The 19,133-nt window shown below is 35.3% G+C and overlaps 2 protein-coding genes across 2 annotated transcripts; one reads left to right on the forward strand and one right to left on the reverse strand.

Annotated features, from left to right (window-relative positions):
* Positions 1-369: 369 nt before the first annotated feature.
* Positions 370-9,059, forward strand: LOC113240170 (T-complex protein 1 subunit zeta). The gene is made up of 6 exons (XM_026477408.1): positions 370-679; positions 1,245-1,444; positions 6,774-6,913; positions 7,476-7,623; positions 7,785-7,978; positions 8,152-9,059. The coding sequence occupies exons 1-6, from the start codon at positions 543-545 to the stop codon at positions 8,926-8,928; spliced, it is 1,596 nt and encodes a 531-aa protein (XP_026333193.1). The 5' UTR covers positions 370-542; the 3' UTR covers positions 8,929-9,059.
* Positions 9,060-10,110: 1,051 nt separating this feature from the next.
* Positions 10,111-12,639, reverse strand: LOC113240143 (CDP-diacylglycerol--inositol 3-phosphatidyltransferase). The gene is made up of 4 exons (XM_026477371.1): positions 12,512-12,639; positions 12,295-12,429; positions 11,498-11,815; positions 10,111-11,088 (listed from the first exon to the last, which is right to left on the reverse strand). Exons 1-4 carry the CDS (start codon positions 12,549-12,551, stop codon positions 10,931-10,933), a joined length of 651 nt encoding a protein of 216 aa, XP_026333156.1. The 5' UTR covers positions 12,552-12,639; the 3' UTR covers positions 10,111-10,930.
* Between the last annotated feature and the right edge of the window lie 6,494 nt (positions 12,640-19,133).

The raw sequence follows: 19,133 nt of genomic DNA on the forward strand, positions 1-19,133 counted from the left end.
GACAGCTGTTTGTCACTTCAAGTGCACCTTGAAACTTCTACAGGCTACAATATTTATTAACCTGAAAGCTAATAAATTTTGAAACAATTTCATTTATAAAAAATATTATCTATAAATAGATTGAAGAAGTCTTAATAAGCTATTTATTATTGATATGACTTTAAATGATTCCAGAGACATTGCAACATGCTAAAATTAAATACTACAATTCCGTGTAGCAAAATATATTTCTTGAACGCACGGTCGGTTGTGCCATTGGCTAATAATATTTTGCTAGATTTCCCATTACATTTTGAGTGTTTTATTTCTTTGTAATATTTTTAAATTAAGATTTTATTGGCCAATACTCAATAAATAAATAATAGTAACAATAATAAATAGGCCGTTTTAAATTTCAGCATTACTGTGCTTCCTCACACACTTCTTTCTTTTGTCTTTCGATGTCTGTCTGTTGTCTATGGTAATTCTGTAAGCAAATTAGTCACTGGAACCCTCGTGTTTACCGGGATTTCTATTTTATTAAGTTTACTAAGAATTTTATAATGGCAGCAATTAGTTTATTGAATCCAAAAGCCGAGTTTGCGAGGGCAGCTCAAGCGCTTGCAGTGAATATTTCTGCAGCAAAAGGTATTCAAGATGTGATGAAAACTAACCTCGGTCCTAAAGGGACAATGAAAATGTAAGTTTTTTGTGATTATTTCTAATATCTATGTAAGAAGCCTGTTATTCAGAAGTAATTTTCATCATTTTGGAAGTATCTGTAATGCAATAATGTGTATTTGATTTGTTGAATTATTATAATTTGTTCTTTGAAAAGTCATATGATGCTAACTGTCATTTACACGATGTGTTGTTCAATCAACTTAAAAAAATTAAAAAGTCCGAAATAATTAGATTATTCTTTAAAAACTACCACTAAAAACGACCACTTTGCTATGCGAAACATGTTGTAGACTTATGGAATTTATCCTCTAGAAAGTGGCGCAAATATGTTGTATTTTATTTTGACTGTAATTTAATTTATTTTGTCATATTCTTGACACAAACAAATACAGTAATACGCGATTTCGTTATAACGCTGTTTTCAAAATTAGTATTTGGAGATTTTAACATCTCTATGTCGCTCCTTGTAGCTATATCTATATATGTGGAACCCCTTATTCCGAGCATTGGTTTTTACGCTAATTTCGCGTAACGCGATTATGTATAGCCCATATAAATAAATCAAATCAATATATCTTCAGGTTAGTCTCAGGAGCTGGAGATATAAAGATCACCAAAGATGGCAACGTCCTGCTCCACGAGATGCAGATACAGCACCCTACAGCTTCCCTCATTGCGCGCGCCTCCACTGCACAGGATGATGCTACTGGTGATGGTACTACATCTACTGTACTCCTTATTGGAGAACTCCTCAAACAGGCAGATATTTACATCAGTGAAGGTGAGTAGCTATTGTTTATTATATATAATATACTCCTTAGCCTCAATTTAAAACACAAACTAAACAAATTAATATAATATAAACATATGGTTCACAATCACAATGCAACAAATAAGGATTTTGCAAACTGCAGTTTTTGTTTTTGTTTTTTTTTAATTCTTCCATAGATTCCAACTCAGCCAAAATCCACAAAATAATACTCTTGCATTCCACAAAAGATTTTGGCACATATTTATAGCCTTACTAATAAAGATTTATACACAACTTATACCGGAGTTATAACGATAACATTACCAATAATAAATATTTGACAGTTTAGTTGTATACATCTGTTATAGCGTGTGTATAAATAGTGTGAGATATTACGGAACCGTTATTTTCAGTACGCGACTCTTGTATAAGAAGCGCATAACCTAAAATTGGACGTGTGGTATTTTTAAAAACAATGGATTATTTACAATATTTCGTTTTATTTGATGAAATAGACAGTGAACCACCTCCTAGAAAAAGGAAATGTTACAAAAGTCGTTTCGATCCTTTTACTTTAAGAAACAGAATTTCGAAAAAAAATATAGATTTAGCCAAACATATGTAAGTAAAATAGTTGAGTTAGTTAAGAGTGACATCGAGCTACAAACTCGTGGTGGCAGGCTGGCTGTAGAACTTCAAGTTTGTACTGCTCTCAGGACTTGGGCTAGGCAAGAAGTTCAAGATGATGCAGCAGACATTCATGGACTTAGCCAACAGTCCATTACTAATGTATGCCGCAGAGTGGCTCTGGCTTTGGCAAAAACGCGGCACAGTTCATACGCATGCCTATGTCACTAGAAGAGAAAGAACAACTAGTTTCCGGATTTAGAAACATTTGCGGCTTTAGGAACGTGATTGGTGCTATCGATTGCACACACATAAAAATTTAAAAAGTTGGTGGTGATAGTGCACAATACTATATCAACAGCAAGGGGTTTTCATCCTTAAATGTCCAGGTAGTTTGTGATTCTCAATTGAAGATAAGCACTGGATGGAAGCACAACAAGATGGCACACTGGAGGGGCAGTACACATGATGCAAGGATTTTCAGGGAAAGTCAAATTCGGCAACGATTTGAAAATGGAGAATTTAGTGCCCGTTTACTAGGAGATTCAGGCTATGGTTTTACAAATTATTTGTTTACACCAATCCAGAATCCCCGTGTTGTGAAGGAAGAGTCTTACAACAGATCACACATATTGACAAGAAACCCAATTGAAAGGTGTTTTGGAGTATGGAAACAGAGGTTTCGTTGTCTATTGCATGGATTTAGTGTAACACAAAAAAAACGTAAAATTGTACATTGTAGCACTTGCTATACTCCACAATATTTCCATCGATATGAAAGAAGACATTGATTTTCTTGAACCTCTCTTGTCTGAAAATGATGATAACCAACAAATGCCAAGGATATCATTATCTATAGCCGATCTGGCCAAGAAACAAGAAGATTGTTCATTGAAACACACTTTTAGCTGTAGCATTGTATTAGTTTAATTTAGATTTTAACAACAAAATTTCCAATTTTAATTTTTCAACTTGAAGGTCATGCTCTTCTGTTTGTAAATACATTTGCTTCATTTTTAAATCATGCTCTTCTTTAATAAAACTCTGAGCTTCTAACATATTTTTTCATTTTTAATTCATGTTCCTCTCTCATGAAATTGACAAGTTATTAAATACAAATCACTCACCGCTATACTGTCACTGTCGAAGATATTTGAATCTGTTTCAAATTCCTGTGGAATCATACTTAAGATGTCTATTGTTTCCGGATCTGGGCTAGGAGGCTTTGGTCCTCCTCCAGTACATTTGATAGATGTCTTTACCTGGGACATTTTTTTTAGCATCTAATTTCATCGTACGCCATTGTTGTTTTCTTTCAGCTAAATCTCTCTCCCGGCTATTTAATTCATTAAATCTAAAAAATATTTTGTCTCAATTACGGTTAGAAGAACACAAGAAACATTAAACAAAATGCGTGAAACGTGATATTTTACAAACCTTTTTGTTACTGTGTGCCAAGCAATGGTCTTACTTTTATTGGTAGTAGTGTCAGTGTTTTTGTTCTCTAACACGGATATAAACTCCTGTATGCAACTTTTCAATAAATTCTGAAAGATAATATACAAAAGTTCGATTACAAGTTGTGACCGAGTGGGAAATCTTTTGTATAGTAAAATTCCTCCTCACCTTTTCTAAGGTATCCCAATTTGCAGATCGTTTCTTTTCGCCTTGAGCTGGTCACTATTACAAGCCATTATTTCACAGTAACAATTTCCTAATACAGTGTAATAAACGTAATTTACTTTGAATTTGACGTTTAGCAATGTATGAAAGGTATGTTCATGAAGTTTTTAACAATTTTTACAATAAGCTTTGCCAAAAGATCTTTTTTATTGTAAAAGAAATACAAAATTATTTTAGACATATTTCAAGACAAGAAATGTCAATTATTATGCTAACAATTTATGTTATTTATTACAAAAACAACATTATTACGTTGTTTAAAAATTTGTCAAAATGTCTCTCAGGTTTTCCAAGCTAGTATCAAAACGCTCGCTAAAAATGTTGCCAGTGGTTATTGTTTTAACTAATTTATAACTACGCAATGCTTGCACATCTTTTATTAGTAAAGGGAGTGTGTAACTCTTATCTGCAGTTTATACAATGTATAATTATACAGTTGTTAAGCAGTTGTTTTAAATATTTTTATTAGTAAGGCTGTTAGTGTGTACATTACACAATTGACCATAAAGTTCATTATGCTATGTACAATATTGTTACAAAAATTTGCTTACATTCCATTCACCCCAATATAAGTTCATGTATCTGTCATGGTAATTTTTATCGTAATAATAACAGCTTTTTTGCTGATACATTGTTTTACAATGTTATAAAACAGTTCATTAATAAAAAATAAGAAATTCATAGATATGAAATTAATCATTATAAAAATTTATATACCTTTCATGCCTAAAATTTTACAGTTACAATTAAATAGTTTTTAATAAATTTTTGTTAAACATTTATTGTTTATTATATTTCCTCCTCACCCTCAATTTGTCAATGCAACCTCCAAGTTCTATGATATAAAAGCAGGCATCCCCCAGGGTTCAGTGTTAGGATTGCTCTACATGCTGTATATGGCTGATGTACCAGAATCTGTTAATATCTTGACTGCTACATTCGCAGATGACACAGCCATTCTAACATCAGATATAGACCCGGAGACTGCTTCAAGAGTATTGCAATCGCACATTGATAAGATACATTCTTGGATGAATGACTGGGGAATCAAAGCTAGCGCAGCAAAGTCCAATCACATCATGTTTACTTTGAGAAGAGAAGATTGCCCAACTGTGAAACTAGGTGAAGATGCGCTACCCCACAATACTGTTGTTAAATATTTGGGATTCTACCTTGATCGCAGACAAACCTGGAAAACACACATACAAAAGAAGTGTGATGAGGTCAACAACAAATTCAGATCATTGGAATGGCTTCTGGGCTAAAAATCCCGATTGTCTCTTGAGAACAAGTTAACCACCTACAAAACAGTCCTCAAACTGGTTTGGAGTTATGGATTACAACTGTGGGGATCAGCAAGTATGTATATCAAACTTGGAGATATTACAGATGTTCCAAAATGGTGTGCTCAAAACTCTGGTAAATGCTCCATGGTTTACTAAAATGGATGATATTCATGATTATCTGCCTATCCCTACCGTCAAACAGGAGATAAGTAGCATATGCAAAAGCTTATAAGGACAGAAACTCGCGATATGAAAACAGGCATTATAAGCTCTGAACGAACCACTAAGTAAAAGACGATTGAAGAGGCGCCACATGTGAGACTAAAGGAAGGAGAAATTGGAAAGATGAAGGCAGCCTAACACAGGGTGGGCAAGCCTAACACGCCGAATAGATCATAACATAATCTCAGTACAGAGTATTACAAAAACCGACCTCATAAGTACGTGGAATTACATCTATTTGCCAAGTTTTGTTGGAATATCCCCTAGTTCGCCACTATACAGGACTTGACACAGGAGATAATAAAAATCAGTTCTCACTACTCAAAGTATATTGAGAGAGAAAAACGCCTTGAATTGGAGAATAGCAAAACACACGATTAAAATAATTGCTCCTTAAGTAAAATTTAGGCACTATTTATAAAAATGAATGTTCATGCGTGATCAGCCACCCTTAGAAGTGGATGATTTTTTTCAAAATGAAATGGACCACTATGGAGGTACCCTCTTTCCAACAAAAAAAGAATCATGAAAATCGGTTCACAAATACTGGAGTTCTTGCGTAACATACATACAAAAAAAGATACAGTCGAATTGAGAACCTCCTCCTTTTTTGAAGGCGGTTAAAAACAACTGCTCATGGTCCCTGGACCGATCACACGTTGCAAAGGGCATCATAAAAAAAAGTGACAGGATGAACAGACGTGTAGCTTACTGTCCATATCATTAGCAGTGCCACTCAGAGCTTTGAATCGCAAAGATCTGAGACGCACTGCGCCTGTCACCCTGAGACATGTTAACAAGTCCCATGTGCATGTAACTTCACCAGCTTCATTACCCTTCGAAACCAGAACGCAGTAATGCTGACATTACTGCTTGGTGGCAGAAATAAATAAGGTGGCAGTACTTCCCTGGACGAATTCTTTTGCAAGGTCTGTTGCTACTAACTGCTCTACAACATCAATAAATAAAAATTAATAACTACACTGAGTTAAATACTTATAATGATTATATATTAGAGTTGCAACGAATACTCAGTATTTGGCTTATTCTACCTGTTTTTTGCTATTCGGCCGAATACTGAATATTGACTCACTATTCAGTTGAATACCAAATACCTAAAAACAGGAATAAGAAATAAGAAAAAAACATTAAATTATCATGTAACTTTTATTAATGCTGAACATACATTGTAAGTTTGCAAATGTGCAATTTTTTGCTTTTTTATGCAAAAGATTCAAAGAAATTGTAATATGACTTGTCATGAAATCTAAAAAAGGTAACATATAAAATTAAAGTACCTATTTATTATCTAGTTTACTCATTAACAATTTACAAAATAAAAAAAAAGCAATATAATTTGTCATACATGAACATCTTTGCATCCGTAATGGAATTTCAGAACATAAGACTTTTATATTTGTTTAGGATGCTGTTAATAAATTCTGGACAAATAAAAAAATAATACTTTTTGAACAGGTGCAAAACTACAGCATTGTATATGTATGTTCATAATGTACACAATGTATATGTTATCCATACAGGTCTCCACCCAAGAATCCTAACAGAAGGCTTCGACGTGGCCCGCCAGAAGGCTCTGGAGGTGCTGGAGAAGTGCAGGATGCCTATTGAAGTGAAGCGAGAACACTTGCTGGATGTTGCACGCACTTCACTTAAAACTAAGGTATATACATAGATCAGGGTTGCTTAACCTGTGGACGCCAGGGGTCGATAACGAACCTACCTAAGATATTGCATTAATATGAAAGTTGGTATATGTAACCTCCTTGAATTTTCGCGCCCATTGACGGCTATCCATTTAGGAGCGAGCGACACGCGCATCAATGCAATACGCGAGCCTTTTCCTATTTTATTTATTATTAAAAATTTTATAAACTGGCGGAACAACAAAAACCAGCGTAAAATAACGATGCACCACGAGAAGTTCTTCTTTATCTTTTCGGAAAGGGTAAGGGACGTGTGCTCTTTGAAATCTTTTGAGGGGTCCATGACTAAAAAAGGTTAAGAAACCTTGGTGTAGATGGTTGGTTAAGGTCTTGGAACATGTTTAACAGCAATAAAGTTTGCAAAGTGTTATTTGCAAACTTTATTCATGCATTGTACTATAGTTATTGCAAAAGACAACACATGTCCAATTTTTTTTTAATACTATACAGCACTAATGACAAAAGGAGGTCCCTCAATGTGAGCATAGCAGTTCAAAAAGACACGCCTGGCTATTGCAGGTACACCCCACCCTTGCTGATGTGTTGACGGATGCCTGTGTGGACGCAGTGTTGTCGATCCGCTCTGGCGACAAGCCTGTTGACCTCCACATGGTCGAGATTATGGAGATGCAGCACAAGACTGCCACTGAAACTACACTCATTCGAGGTATGTACTCATATTTACATAGTATAACAGTTTATGGTTTATTGTTATCTATGACAATTTTTTTTTTTTAATTTTGTTTTGTGTACATTTAAAATAATGTTATCATGTTATTCTTCATTCTCAAAAAGTTGTAAATTATACCATTCCCTTCCAATTTGCAGGTCTGGTATTGGACCATGGCGCCCGCCACCCAGACATGCCGAAGCGTGTAGAAAACGCGTACATTCTAACCTGCAACGTATCTCTCGAATACGAGAAAACCGAGGTGAATTCCGGTTTCTTCTACAAGTCTGCGGAAGAACGCGACAAACTTGTCGCCGCAGAGAGAGATTTCATCGATCAGAGGGTTAAAAAGGTGTGACTCAAAATCGCCAATAAAATACATATTGTGAACTCCACATATATTATATATTACTAGTTCCTCTATACCTTCAATATTTTTTATTGTAAATATATTGTTTGTTATCTTGACATTAAGGCGAGGAATGAGTATTAGAATATAATTCAAAAACTTCTATGTATTTACAGATTATTGAACTTAAGAGAAAAGTATGCGCTGGCACCGACAAAACCTTCGTTGTCATTAACCAGAAGGGGATTGACCCTCTTTCCCTGGACGCTCTTGCAAAAGAAGGCATTATCGGTCTACGCCGCGCCAAGCGCCGCAACATGGAACGCCTAGCCTTAGCTTGCGGAGGTTCTGCTATGAATTCCGTTGACGACTTAACTCCAGATTGCCTCGGTTACGCTGGATTAGTCTATGAACACATATTAGGCGAAAACAAGTTTACTTTCGTCGAACAATGCAAGAACCCGCAATCCGTCACTATTCTGATCAAGGGTCCAAATAAACACACCTTGTTACAAATAAAGGATGCCATTCGTGACGGCTTGAGAGCTATCAATAACGCTATTGAAGATAAATGCGTCATCCCTGGAGCTGGTGCTTTTGAAATAAAAGCTAATCAGGAACTGTTAAAATATAAAGACACCGTTAAAGGGAAGGCCCGTCTCGGAATTCAGGCTTACGCAGAAGCGTTATTGATCATTCCTAAGACCTTAGCGATCAACTCTGGATATGACGCTCAAGATACTATTGTAAAACTGCAGGAGGAATCTCGCTTGAGTCCAGATCCTGTTGGTTTGGACTTGAGTACTGGAGAAGCGATCAAGCCGGTCGATTTGGGTATTATTGATAACTATATTGTGAAAAAGCAGATACTGAATTCGTGCTCAGTCATTGCCAGTAACCTCCTTCTCGTTGATGAAATCATGAGAGCTGGTATGAGCAGTCTCAAAGGATAACTTTAATGTTTCTTCTCTTATGTTCACAAATAATTTTACATTCTTTCACCTTAACACATAAATAAGCAATTACTTGCATTAATTAAGTTCTTTGGTCACGTAAATATGCGACTTCATTTTAAACAAATAAAATATGTACTAATTGATTTGAGTTTAATTTTATTATGTAGAAAAACAAACCACATATATTTGGTACATTTATTGTTTACAACAAAAACATTATTTATTCTTAACAATATGACTAATAATGTATGGAATCTTTGAGTTGACTTTGAAATCATTTTTAAAAATAATATACATCACAACAACAATCTTACATCTACCACTTACTTATAGCGTACCTATATACTAAATCTATGCTTATAGCTATATTATAACTTGTATTAAGTCGACAATCAAACATGTATTTATTAAATGCATATAACTCTTGGGGTCCCTTTAGAAAAGTAATAGTATTTCTATCAACATAGTGTTCTAACTAAATTTCAATAATAGTGGGTTTCGAACCATAATTCCAAAAAATATACATTAGTAAATTCATACATTTTATTTTCTAGCGCACATAAAGATATTTGAATATAAATAGAACATTTTCTTAAACATTCCAGGGTATATGTAATATTTAGCAAAATATTTTATATAATATTGACTTTGATCTATTGCGATTCTTATTTTTATTTAATAATAATATTTATGACATATTACACTAAAGGGATACAAGTTCTATGAACTTCTACTTTGATAAACATTACATTTATTATACTAACCACGTAGTTAATTATCACATAACTTACACCACAAATCTCACCCTCAAAATAATGTGACATATACGAAAAAGAAATTTTTGGGAAACACGAAATTAATTTTTTTATAAAAAAAAACAAATAAGATCGTGAAATTACTCGTATTTGGCAAGTTTTATTCAAATCTATCTTGTTTGCCACTGTGTAGATGTGGAATATTTTCTTCAAAAAATGGGACCAATACTGAGGCACCCTCTTTCCAACAAAAAAAGAATCATCGAAATCGGACCGGAGTAATCACGTAACATACATACTAAAAAAAAAGTAGTCTTCTAATTGAGAACCTCCTCCTATTTTCAAGTCGGTTAAAAATAATTCAGTACGTATCTAGTGATACGTACGGCCATATAGGCCATTTCATTTATATTATTTTTTTATTAATATTTTCTCATTTCCCGAAATGTTACTATTCGAACTTCGTCACTTTATTATTGAGGGTGTGAAATTAGTAAAACAAAAGCAACAAAATATAAAAATGTACTTTAGTACTTGTAATATACATACAACTCCGACAAAGTTATCATAATACGCTTGGAGAACACTTCTATAGAAAGAATAAATTAAGTATGGGAAAGCTACCATATACCTAGTCTTTTCTATGATTTTTTAAATTTCCACCAAATAAACAAGATACTTATGAACAATATTGAGATTTGGCCACAATATGTTAGTACTGAGTGATAATAAAATACAATTTTATTTCTTCACCAAAGTTCGATTAAATACTCATCCCTATATAAACACAAAAAAACTCTCAGTACCTTGGAATAGTCAGTGAAATCTTAGAGCTTACAATTGGTTCCATCAAAATAGGACACCTATAATAAAGTGAGATAGTATACTTAAGAGTATACTTAAATTTAACAAAGTTTATTGTAACTTTGATTGGAAGTCTCGAAATCATGTTTAATAATCACACCATGCCAAGTTTTAGAAGTAACGAAAAGAGCGCTTTACTGATGTTTGCGCAATTATGGCCAATCGTGTTAAGTACGAATAGACGGTTTTAAACACTCAGATATGGCACTGGCAGATGTAAAGAGTTTTAATTACTAATATTTGAGCCAAATAGGACTAATTTCATGCACATTGTTTCTGTTAAATTTGCATAGCTAAATAATTTAAATTTTTTATAATATTCAAGGTTTTTTGTTATTCAGCAACAAGATTATAATATTGAGTATCAAGTTAAGTAGTATTTACTTCTGTTTCTCCTTTAATGCAGCCCGTTCATTAACATCGATAGTAGCAAGGTTGAGTGAAGCAACAAAACCATGTAGTACAGAGATAGCTGCCTTCACAACTGCTACAGGAAGGGAGATGAGTGCAATCAACTTGAAGAGACCGATGCCCAAAACTGTAAACAGGTTAGATAACATTTAAGTCTTTCGTGGCCTTATAAAGATAATTTGAAAGTTGTTGTGATAAGTGTATGCCATATAATGCCTATCTGTAGAATTTTGTTGCTAGTACATGAATTATATCTTCAATTTGGACTGTTACTTGCATATGAAAAGAGTAGTCTAAACCCAACTTTATACTATTTTGTAACAAAACATTTATTCATGATGTCCATATGTGTATAGAAAATAAATATATTATGATCTTATCATCTTTTATTATGTTGTTATGTTACTAGATTTTTTTTTTAAATATAAGCAGGTGGGTATTTTATTGGTATGAAAATATGCAAAACATATATTTTTTGCGTTGTATCTTTACTGTAGCATGGATATCAAACTAAAAAATAAATAAAAAATACTTACCAGTGGGTCCAGTATAGAAATGCAGTACATAAAGAGCAGCATAGAAAGCCTCATTGCCAGCGCACATAAAGAACAACACATTCTTATTAGTATAATACAAGTGCATTATAGGGTTTTCTGACATATCAATGAATTTGTGAGAGGTCTTCCCTTGAAGAGTCGTAGTATGCAGGTAGAGCCAATGACATGTAATGTCAATTGCCATGGAGATTTGGAACCAGAATGTGTAGTCGGGATAGAAGGTAGCTAGCGTCATCATGAGACAAGCAGTTCCTGCACGGTCAGTCAATTGGTCCAACATTGCACCAAACTTTGTACCTGGAACAAAGTTTTAGCAACACACTTAAAAAGTAATTTGACCACCTTGGTGGCTCAACAATTTCCACTGTGATTGCCGGATGAAGAGGCCCCAGGATCATTTCCTGGCAGGACCAGTATGGAAAATTAACTATTCTGAATTGGGTCTGGTCTGGGAAGTGCCCATGAGTGAATTCCGTTTCTCTGATAAATTTCTTTTCAAACTTGGGAATTCCCTGTATCATGATTGATACAAGGAATTCCCAAGATTGAAACCAGGCACTTGGTGTGGTTTTCTAGCACATTATTAAGTATAAATTGTAACTGAATAAATCTTTTTCATTGACGTTTATTTGCATATTTTAAGCTGTTTAACATTTCAATGGATAAACATAATAGGTTACTGTGTGGTTGTGTAAGTAATTGAATTAGTAAATGGCGATATAGTCGAAGCACTTACTAATACATATGTGAACCACACCACTTCTGAAATCACTTACTTTGATTGAAGTATCTTGCCGCATGACCGTCAAACGCATCGAGGAACGCAGAGGTCACATAGCATGTGCAAGCGAGAATGCAATGCGTTGGCATATAATAAAACGATATTATAGCCAGGATCACCCTACCGAACCCTGAAATATATCATGTAATGTAAACAATTATAATATAAAAACACTGCGTAAGTTCTTCTTTTGGTAGCTGAGTGATACTTACCAATGATGTTGGGAACGAAAAGAAAAATGTTTTCCCCCATCGCAGGTTCCTTTTCTAATCAACAAATATAATAAATCGATTAATGAAACGGGAAAATCCGAGGAACGACGTATTCACCGTCTCGCCTAACTTTCTGAATGAAATAAAATGTCAAAACATCATAGACAATCTCACGAGTTACTCACGCATTAGGGCGCGTTACACTAAGTACCAAATAGGGCGCGTTTCCACTATGTCATGACGACAGATAGTCGTGCAGTTTACAGTATATCGTGGCTTGCATATTTAAATGAAGTTGTTCATGTAATTATAGTACGACACGATTAACTGTCGTTCAAGATTTTTTTGTCATTACAGCGACAAACTGTCGTCACAATAACAGCTAGAACGACAGTCGTCGGAAAAAGATGTTCCACATACATAGATGCATTATAATGCTGATGCAGCTGATGATGCTTATACAGGGTGTAACAGAAAGGTGTGGTCATATTTGAAGGTCGGATTCAGCTAATGGTATGAAACTAGTTAGCAAAGTTGTTTTAGTACACACTACGTTATTTATGGAAATTTCGCCATGAACAGTTTCGATCAGCTGATGTCATTTAACGAAAATAAATAGTCACATCACATCTCTATTGAGTATCATAATACAACCAAATTACGTAACTTGAAAAAATTGTGAAATTCAGGCATGTTATTGTAAATGATAAAGTACTTAATGCCATATTCTTATTACTATGTTATAATTTACTAAATTTATTATTATTTTATTCATGTAATATGCGTGTGAACATTTAATGAAAAATAAATATTATCGATTACTTTGCCAAAATACACTACTTCATAATAAAACTATTATTTAAAACTTAGTACATAATAACGTAATATGGTTTCGTTAACTTCATATCTTCAAACATACAAAATACACAAATTTCCATTTAATATCCATTAATAAAACTAATGTCCTCTAAAAAACACATATTTAAAGTTATCTCTTTTCTTTTTACCATATCATATGTAATAATACGCATTCATCTATTGTATTTTAATGAATGAAATTTGTCTCTTTCTATCCGCCGGTACTGTTCTAACGCATGGCGGCTAGAGAATCAGTCGGTATGTTTCTTCTAATGCATGACGCAATATGACGCAATCATCCGACTAATACTTCGCACCCTTACAATGAAAGTGACCCAAATCAAAAAATTTAAAAATGAGTTTATACCGTAAAACCATCTTAAAAAAATATTTTGTTACATTAGTCACACTGTGGTGAAGATGAAATTGTGCAATTAAAGCTCGAATAGCACTGATTCATAAAGGTCCCTTTCATTTTGTTCTTTCAGTTTAAAAATTCTACTCCCGCGTCGAGATATTAACGCCGCATTTATTGTTGAATCTGCATTTGCAAAGACAACACGCTGACTGACTTTTTTGTTTCGTGGACTTTCTTCTTTTTTAATTGTGAAATAGGGATCACAAAACAATATAAAGGGTTATGACATCTTGCTTAGCTGATGAACATTAAAAAGACTTAATTCTTAATACGTTAAATGATAACAAAAAATCGTTAAAAAAAGACCTATCGGCGACTAGTTTTTGTAAATTATGTTTTTAAATTGTTGAACATTAAAATGATCAGAAACAATTTTCAGTTGTAAAGTTCCATTTTTCCTCATTATTTTCAAAGACTAATAAGGCCATCACCTTTAGTACTTCAAGAGTAATAAATAAAATAATATGAAAATGTCACAACTTGAATCTTATTTTGCGTATTCCCAAAAAGATGAAATTTTGTATTGGGACACTTTCATCGTAAAGGTGCAACCTGAAGGTCGGCAAACGTCAAGAAATTAGTTTTGATCGTTGACCACGAATTAATTATTATAATTTTCATCACTTGCTTGGAAATGAAAATATCGTGAGAAAACTTGGATTTCGGAGATAATTGCCGAAATCTTCAAAGATGCGAAAATGTCAAGTCTCCAACTAGTACTTACTATGCAAGTGTAGTGGACTAAACCTTATGCAAAAATTAGTACTTTACTAACTTACATACGTCTATTGCTGAGCACACGTTTCTAACAACAGGTTTACGCTTAATTTGACTTATCTACACACGACAACTTTCTGTGTATGGGTTTATTACATGGTGAAATTAAAAATAATTAACATCCGTTGAACCTATTAAGGTTCTTACTTCCTAATAATATCTACTCATCTAAAGAAATATTTTAGAATAGTTTAAATTAGCAATAGTGTAAAACCATAAAAAATCTTACCTAAATAAACAAAGTATCAAGATTAGTCGCCTTGCGTACGCGATACGTAGTCGTAGCGAAGTCGCAAGCCTTTGGCGGCAACTTTAGCGGCAAAAATATCACCTTTGATTTTCGCCGCCAGCATTTGATTTTATACATCGTGATGTGGAGTAGTGGTTAATGTTAGACTCGTTTCGGAGGTCGTGGATTCGATTCTCATAGTTGACTGGCTCTATGGTGTAGTTGTTAGAGCGTTAGGTTTTCTTTTTGGATGTCATAGATTTGATTCCCATAGTCGACTGCCTCCATAGTCTAGTGGTTAGAGCGTTAGGCTTTCTTTTCGTAAGTCGTGGATTTGATTCCCATAGTCGACTGCCTCTATGGTGTAGTGGTTAGAGTGTTAGGCTTTCGTTTCGGCGGTCGTGGATTTGATTCCCATAGTCGACTGCCTCCATGGTGTAGTGGTTAGTGTTAGGCTTTGTTTTCGGAGGTCGTGGATTTGATTCCTATAGTCGATTGCCTCCATGGTGTAGTGGTTAGAGTGTTAGGCTTTCGTTTCGGAGGTCGTGGATTTGATTCCTATAGTCGACTGCCTCCATGGTGTAGTGGTTAGTGTGTTAGGCTTTCGTTTCGGACGTCGTGGGTTTCCGATGGGTGACTGCCTCCTTAGTGCAGTATATCCGTAATCACCCAGTCAGTTCTTGCGTTGTGTGGAAGTGGTACGGGTGAACAAAGGCGTATGCAGTGCAACGTTGAAGGTCGTAGATACGTAGGGTATAGGTATTCGTTTAATGTGTATGTAATGATGTAATTTGTATCATGAGAAGGGTCTTATTTTAAAAGGATGGTAATAATTTTAATTTCATCCTGTATGTACATTATGAAAACGTTACCCTATATTCCAAAATTTGCGTTTCAGTCGGCGTCCTTTGATGTGCCGCCGCCGCTGAGGCAGAGGCACTATTTTTTTATTTTTTGTAACAGTCTGTAATTGCCGTTTGCGTTGTGAGGACTAAATAGGTGTCATCGTTTTGTTTGTGTCTCGTTTTTGTGTTTATTTAAACTATGTCACGCTTAAGCAATAGTGATTACTATGAGATGATGTTGTGCGTAGGCGCAGCCGATGGGAGCTTACGCCAGGCTCGCCAAATTTATTGGGCAAAGTTTGTTGATGGCGTCCCAGAAAATCGACGTCGACCATTTCCTACTCTGAAATGCTTCAGGAAGATGGTTATGAGACTTCATAATAGTGGATCGTTCCGTGGTTCCAGTTCTGAAGGCCGGCCGAGTTCACGAGACCCAGAATTCGAGGCAGATGTTTTGGAACATTTTCTCGGCAATCCAAAGACAAGTACTCGTCGTGCTGCGGCAGCCTTTGGTGGTGTGAACCATATGAGTGTGTGGCGTGTGCTACGGGATGATGGCCAGCACCCATACCATTTTCAAAGAACGCAGGAGCTGTTACAAGCGGACTATGATCCACGTTCCGTTACGTTTACGACCGCGACCAGATTGGGAGGTCTCCCGACTTCGCTTCGTCGGTACTGTGGACAGACGAGGCGTCATTTACGCGTGCGGGCATTATCAATATGCATAATGAACATTTTTGGACTCATTTGAATCCCCGCGTATCAAGGGAATCAAATTTTTAACACCAGTGGCGGATTAACGTGTGGTCTGGTATAATAGGTTGTGCCGTCATCGGTCCAGTGTTTTTGCCGGCAAGTCTGAATGGGGCCAATTATTTAAGATTCCTAACAGAAGACTTGGATGACGTTCTGATGGCCCTGCCAGTGACACAATACGTGAGACTCGTGATGGAACACAGGATGACTTTCCAGCACGATGGACCACCCGCACATTTTGCTCGAAATGTACGTTCCCATCTGAACGACCGTTTCCCGCAGTGGATTGGGCGGGGAGGTCCTGTACCCTGGCCAGCGCGGTCCCCAGACTTGACACCGCTCGATTTTTTTTATGGGATCATATAAAAAATATTGTTTATGCGGAGTCCTGTGAAAGCGCAGAAGAAATGAGGCAGCGGATCGAAATGGCATTTAGTCAAATCACTCGGCAGATGCTTCAAAGAGTAGAGCAGTCTCTGTACCGACACACGGACATATGCATATTGCATGGAGGTCGGCATTTTGAACCTTACCTGTAAATGTGTGAGATGTGCCAGCAGTGCGTGCAGTGATTGTGCTTATTATTCAAAATTATCGTAAACAAGTCAATATTTCGTACATTGTACAATTACAATTCGTAGGAAATTCATTAAAACGTGTATGAATTGAACAGTAGGTAAGTACCAATTAAAAAAGTATCCACTATTGTAAAATTGTCGTAAATAAATGTATTAATACTAAACTATGTAAAATGTGTATACGATGAAGGCGTGCGTAACTACGGGCTTAATAAGTAAATAAATATTCTTTAAATTGTATGTAAATAATACGTACGCGTACCTGGGTATGGCATAAAATAATATTGTAAGAAATGATTCGATTTTTCTAGGTATTTAAAGATTTTGTTACTTAATATTAACGTATTATCAACATATTCAAATCATGTTTTTACAATGGCATTTCAATTGTAGTCAGCTGTTCTTTCGCCCCGCCTTGCGGCCGCCCAGGTTTCATGAATGAATTTGTGAAGTCGTAGTAACGTAACTAGCAATAGAGTTGTGACGCAGTGGTTGTTTCGGACAATCACTATTTATACAAACATAATTAAACTTATATCAACATTAAAAGTCACTTATTTTTATTTGATATTTTGCACACAGGGTCTAAATCAAGTGTACATTTGGGTCCTTTAATATGACCACACCTTTCTGTTACACCCGGTATATAATGACGATGATGCTGATGCTGCTGTTGGTGCTTTGATGCTAATGATGCTGATGGTGCTTATAGTACCGATGATGCTGATAGTTCTAATGATTCTGATGGTGCTTATGATGCTGATGATGTTGATTATGCTAAAGGTACTGATGATGCTGGTGCTGCTGATTTGATGATAGTGCTGATGACGCTGATGATGACCGATAACCAGGCATGACTTCGATATTGTCATCAGCAACATCAGAACCATCAGCACAATGAGAATTACTAGCGCTATCATCATCATCATCATCAGCACCTTTAGCATAATCATCATCAGCACTATCAGAACCATCTGCAACATCAGCATCATCAGCATTATACAGTGTTTAGATTTTCATTCTCGTGACGGACTAGAATAGAATTATGTGGAATGTCTGCGTGACGTAGACGCAGTACGGGAAGCAAGGTCGACTGCTCTACCAATCGACGATATGACACTTCCTCGCTGTCGCTACTCGCACCCCACCACCAAATACTCCTGCGTTTCTTTCTGAGCATTTAAGGTCATTGTTCAAAATGTTTGCAAGTGCCGTGCAAGTCAATGACCTTTGGATCAAATATGTTTACCGCTATGAAATAAAAAATTGGAATTTACGAAGTTTTTTCCGATTTGTTTTTTCAGTGATTTGGGTTCAATTTCGGACTGAATGACCTCTGTAAATATGGCGAAAATGCAAATCAACATATTGTATATAAGCATCATTAGCTGCATCAGCAGTTACTATTGTTCTCACGTTTTATTTATCGTTGTCACGATAAATTGTCGTCACGGTCTAGTGGAAACAGCTAGACACGACAGTCGTTCAACGATAAAATAAACATCCACGATAGATAGTCGTGAAATGGGAACAGACTAGACATGACAGTCATCCAACAATAAATAAAATGTTACGACATAGTGGGAACGGGCCCTTATACGACAGTGGGCCCATAAACAAATTTGATGGATAAATTGTTATTTTTGACGAAAGTATCTTTTTCTTCTTTTGTATACAAAAAACAACAAAGACAAAATATCTATAACATAGACAGTTGGTCCAGTTGATGAATATTTTGACTTGTTAAGGTGAATTTACACTGCATAAATTCAGGCATATGATCTTGTGTTGATCAATCAGGACCGGCGACGACAACTCTTGTTTGGTTAACTCAAGATTATTGCCAGAATTTGTGTATTGTGAATCCACCTTTATTATTATATATTAGTATTATTCTACTAGTATTGAATTTAAAGCCAACCAGTTTAAAAAGATAAGAAAGTATAGAGAAACTCAGAATAGCTTAAACTAAAATTATATTGTTTATAACGTATCTTAAATAGTGGCTGTATTTATTTTAATAAATTTAGGACACTATTAGAGAGAGAAATGAAATATACGAATCTTCCTCTTTATTGATAGTAACACTCTACAGCACAATTTTTTTAACCAGTTCATATAGTACCACAACAACGTCGCCTTGCAATTTTTGCATACA

The sequence above is a fragment of the Hyposmocoma kahamanoa genome, unplaced genomic scaffold (genome assembly GCF_003589595.1).
Source record: "Hyposmocoma kahamanoa isolate Upper Pololo Valley unplaced genomic scaffold, ASM358959v1 120, whole genome shotgun sequence".
Taxonomy (NCBI): Eukaryota; Metazoa; Arthropoda; class Insecta; order Lepidoptera; family Cosmopterigidae; genus Hyposmocoma; species Hyposmocoma kahamanoa.

Excerpts from the sequence above, each read along its gene's own strand:
- LOC113240170 (XM_026477408.1), top strand. The coding sequence starts at position 543 with ATGGCAGCAATTAGTTTATTGAATCCAAAAGCCGAGTTTGCGAGGGCA. Across the intron at positions 680-1,244 it reads CCTAAAGGGACAATGAAAAT|GTTAGTCTCAGGAGCTGGAG; the intron begins GTAAGTTTTTTG and ends ATATATCTTCAG. Across the intron at positions 6,914-7,475 it reads GCACTTCACTTAAAACTAAG|GTACACCCCACCCTTGCTGA; the intron begins GTATATACATAG and ends TGGCTATTGCAG.
- LOC113240143 (XM_026477371.1), bottom strand. The coding sequence starts at position 12,551 with ATGGGGGAAAACATTTTTCTTTTCGTTCCCAACATCATTG. Across the intron at positions 12,430-12,511 it reads TTTCGTTCCCAACATCATTG|GGTTCGGTAGGGTGATCCTG; the intron begins GTAAGTATCACT and ends GATATATTTCAG. Across the intron at positions 11,089-11,497 it reads TTTCTATACTGGACCCACTG|TTTTGGGCATCGGTCTCTTC; the intron begins GTAAGTATTTTT and ends ACCTGTTTACAG.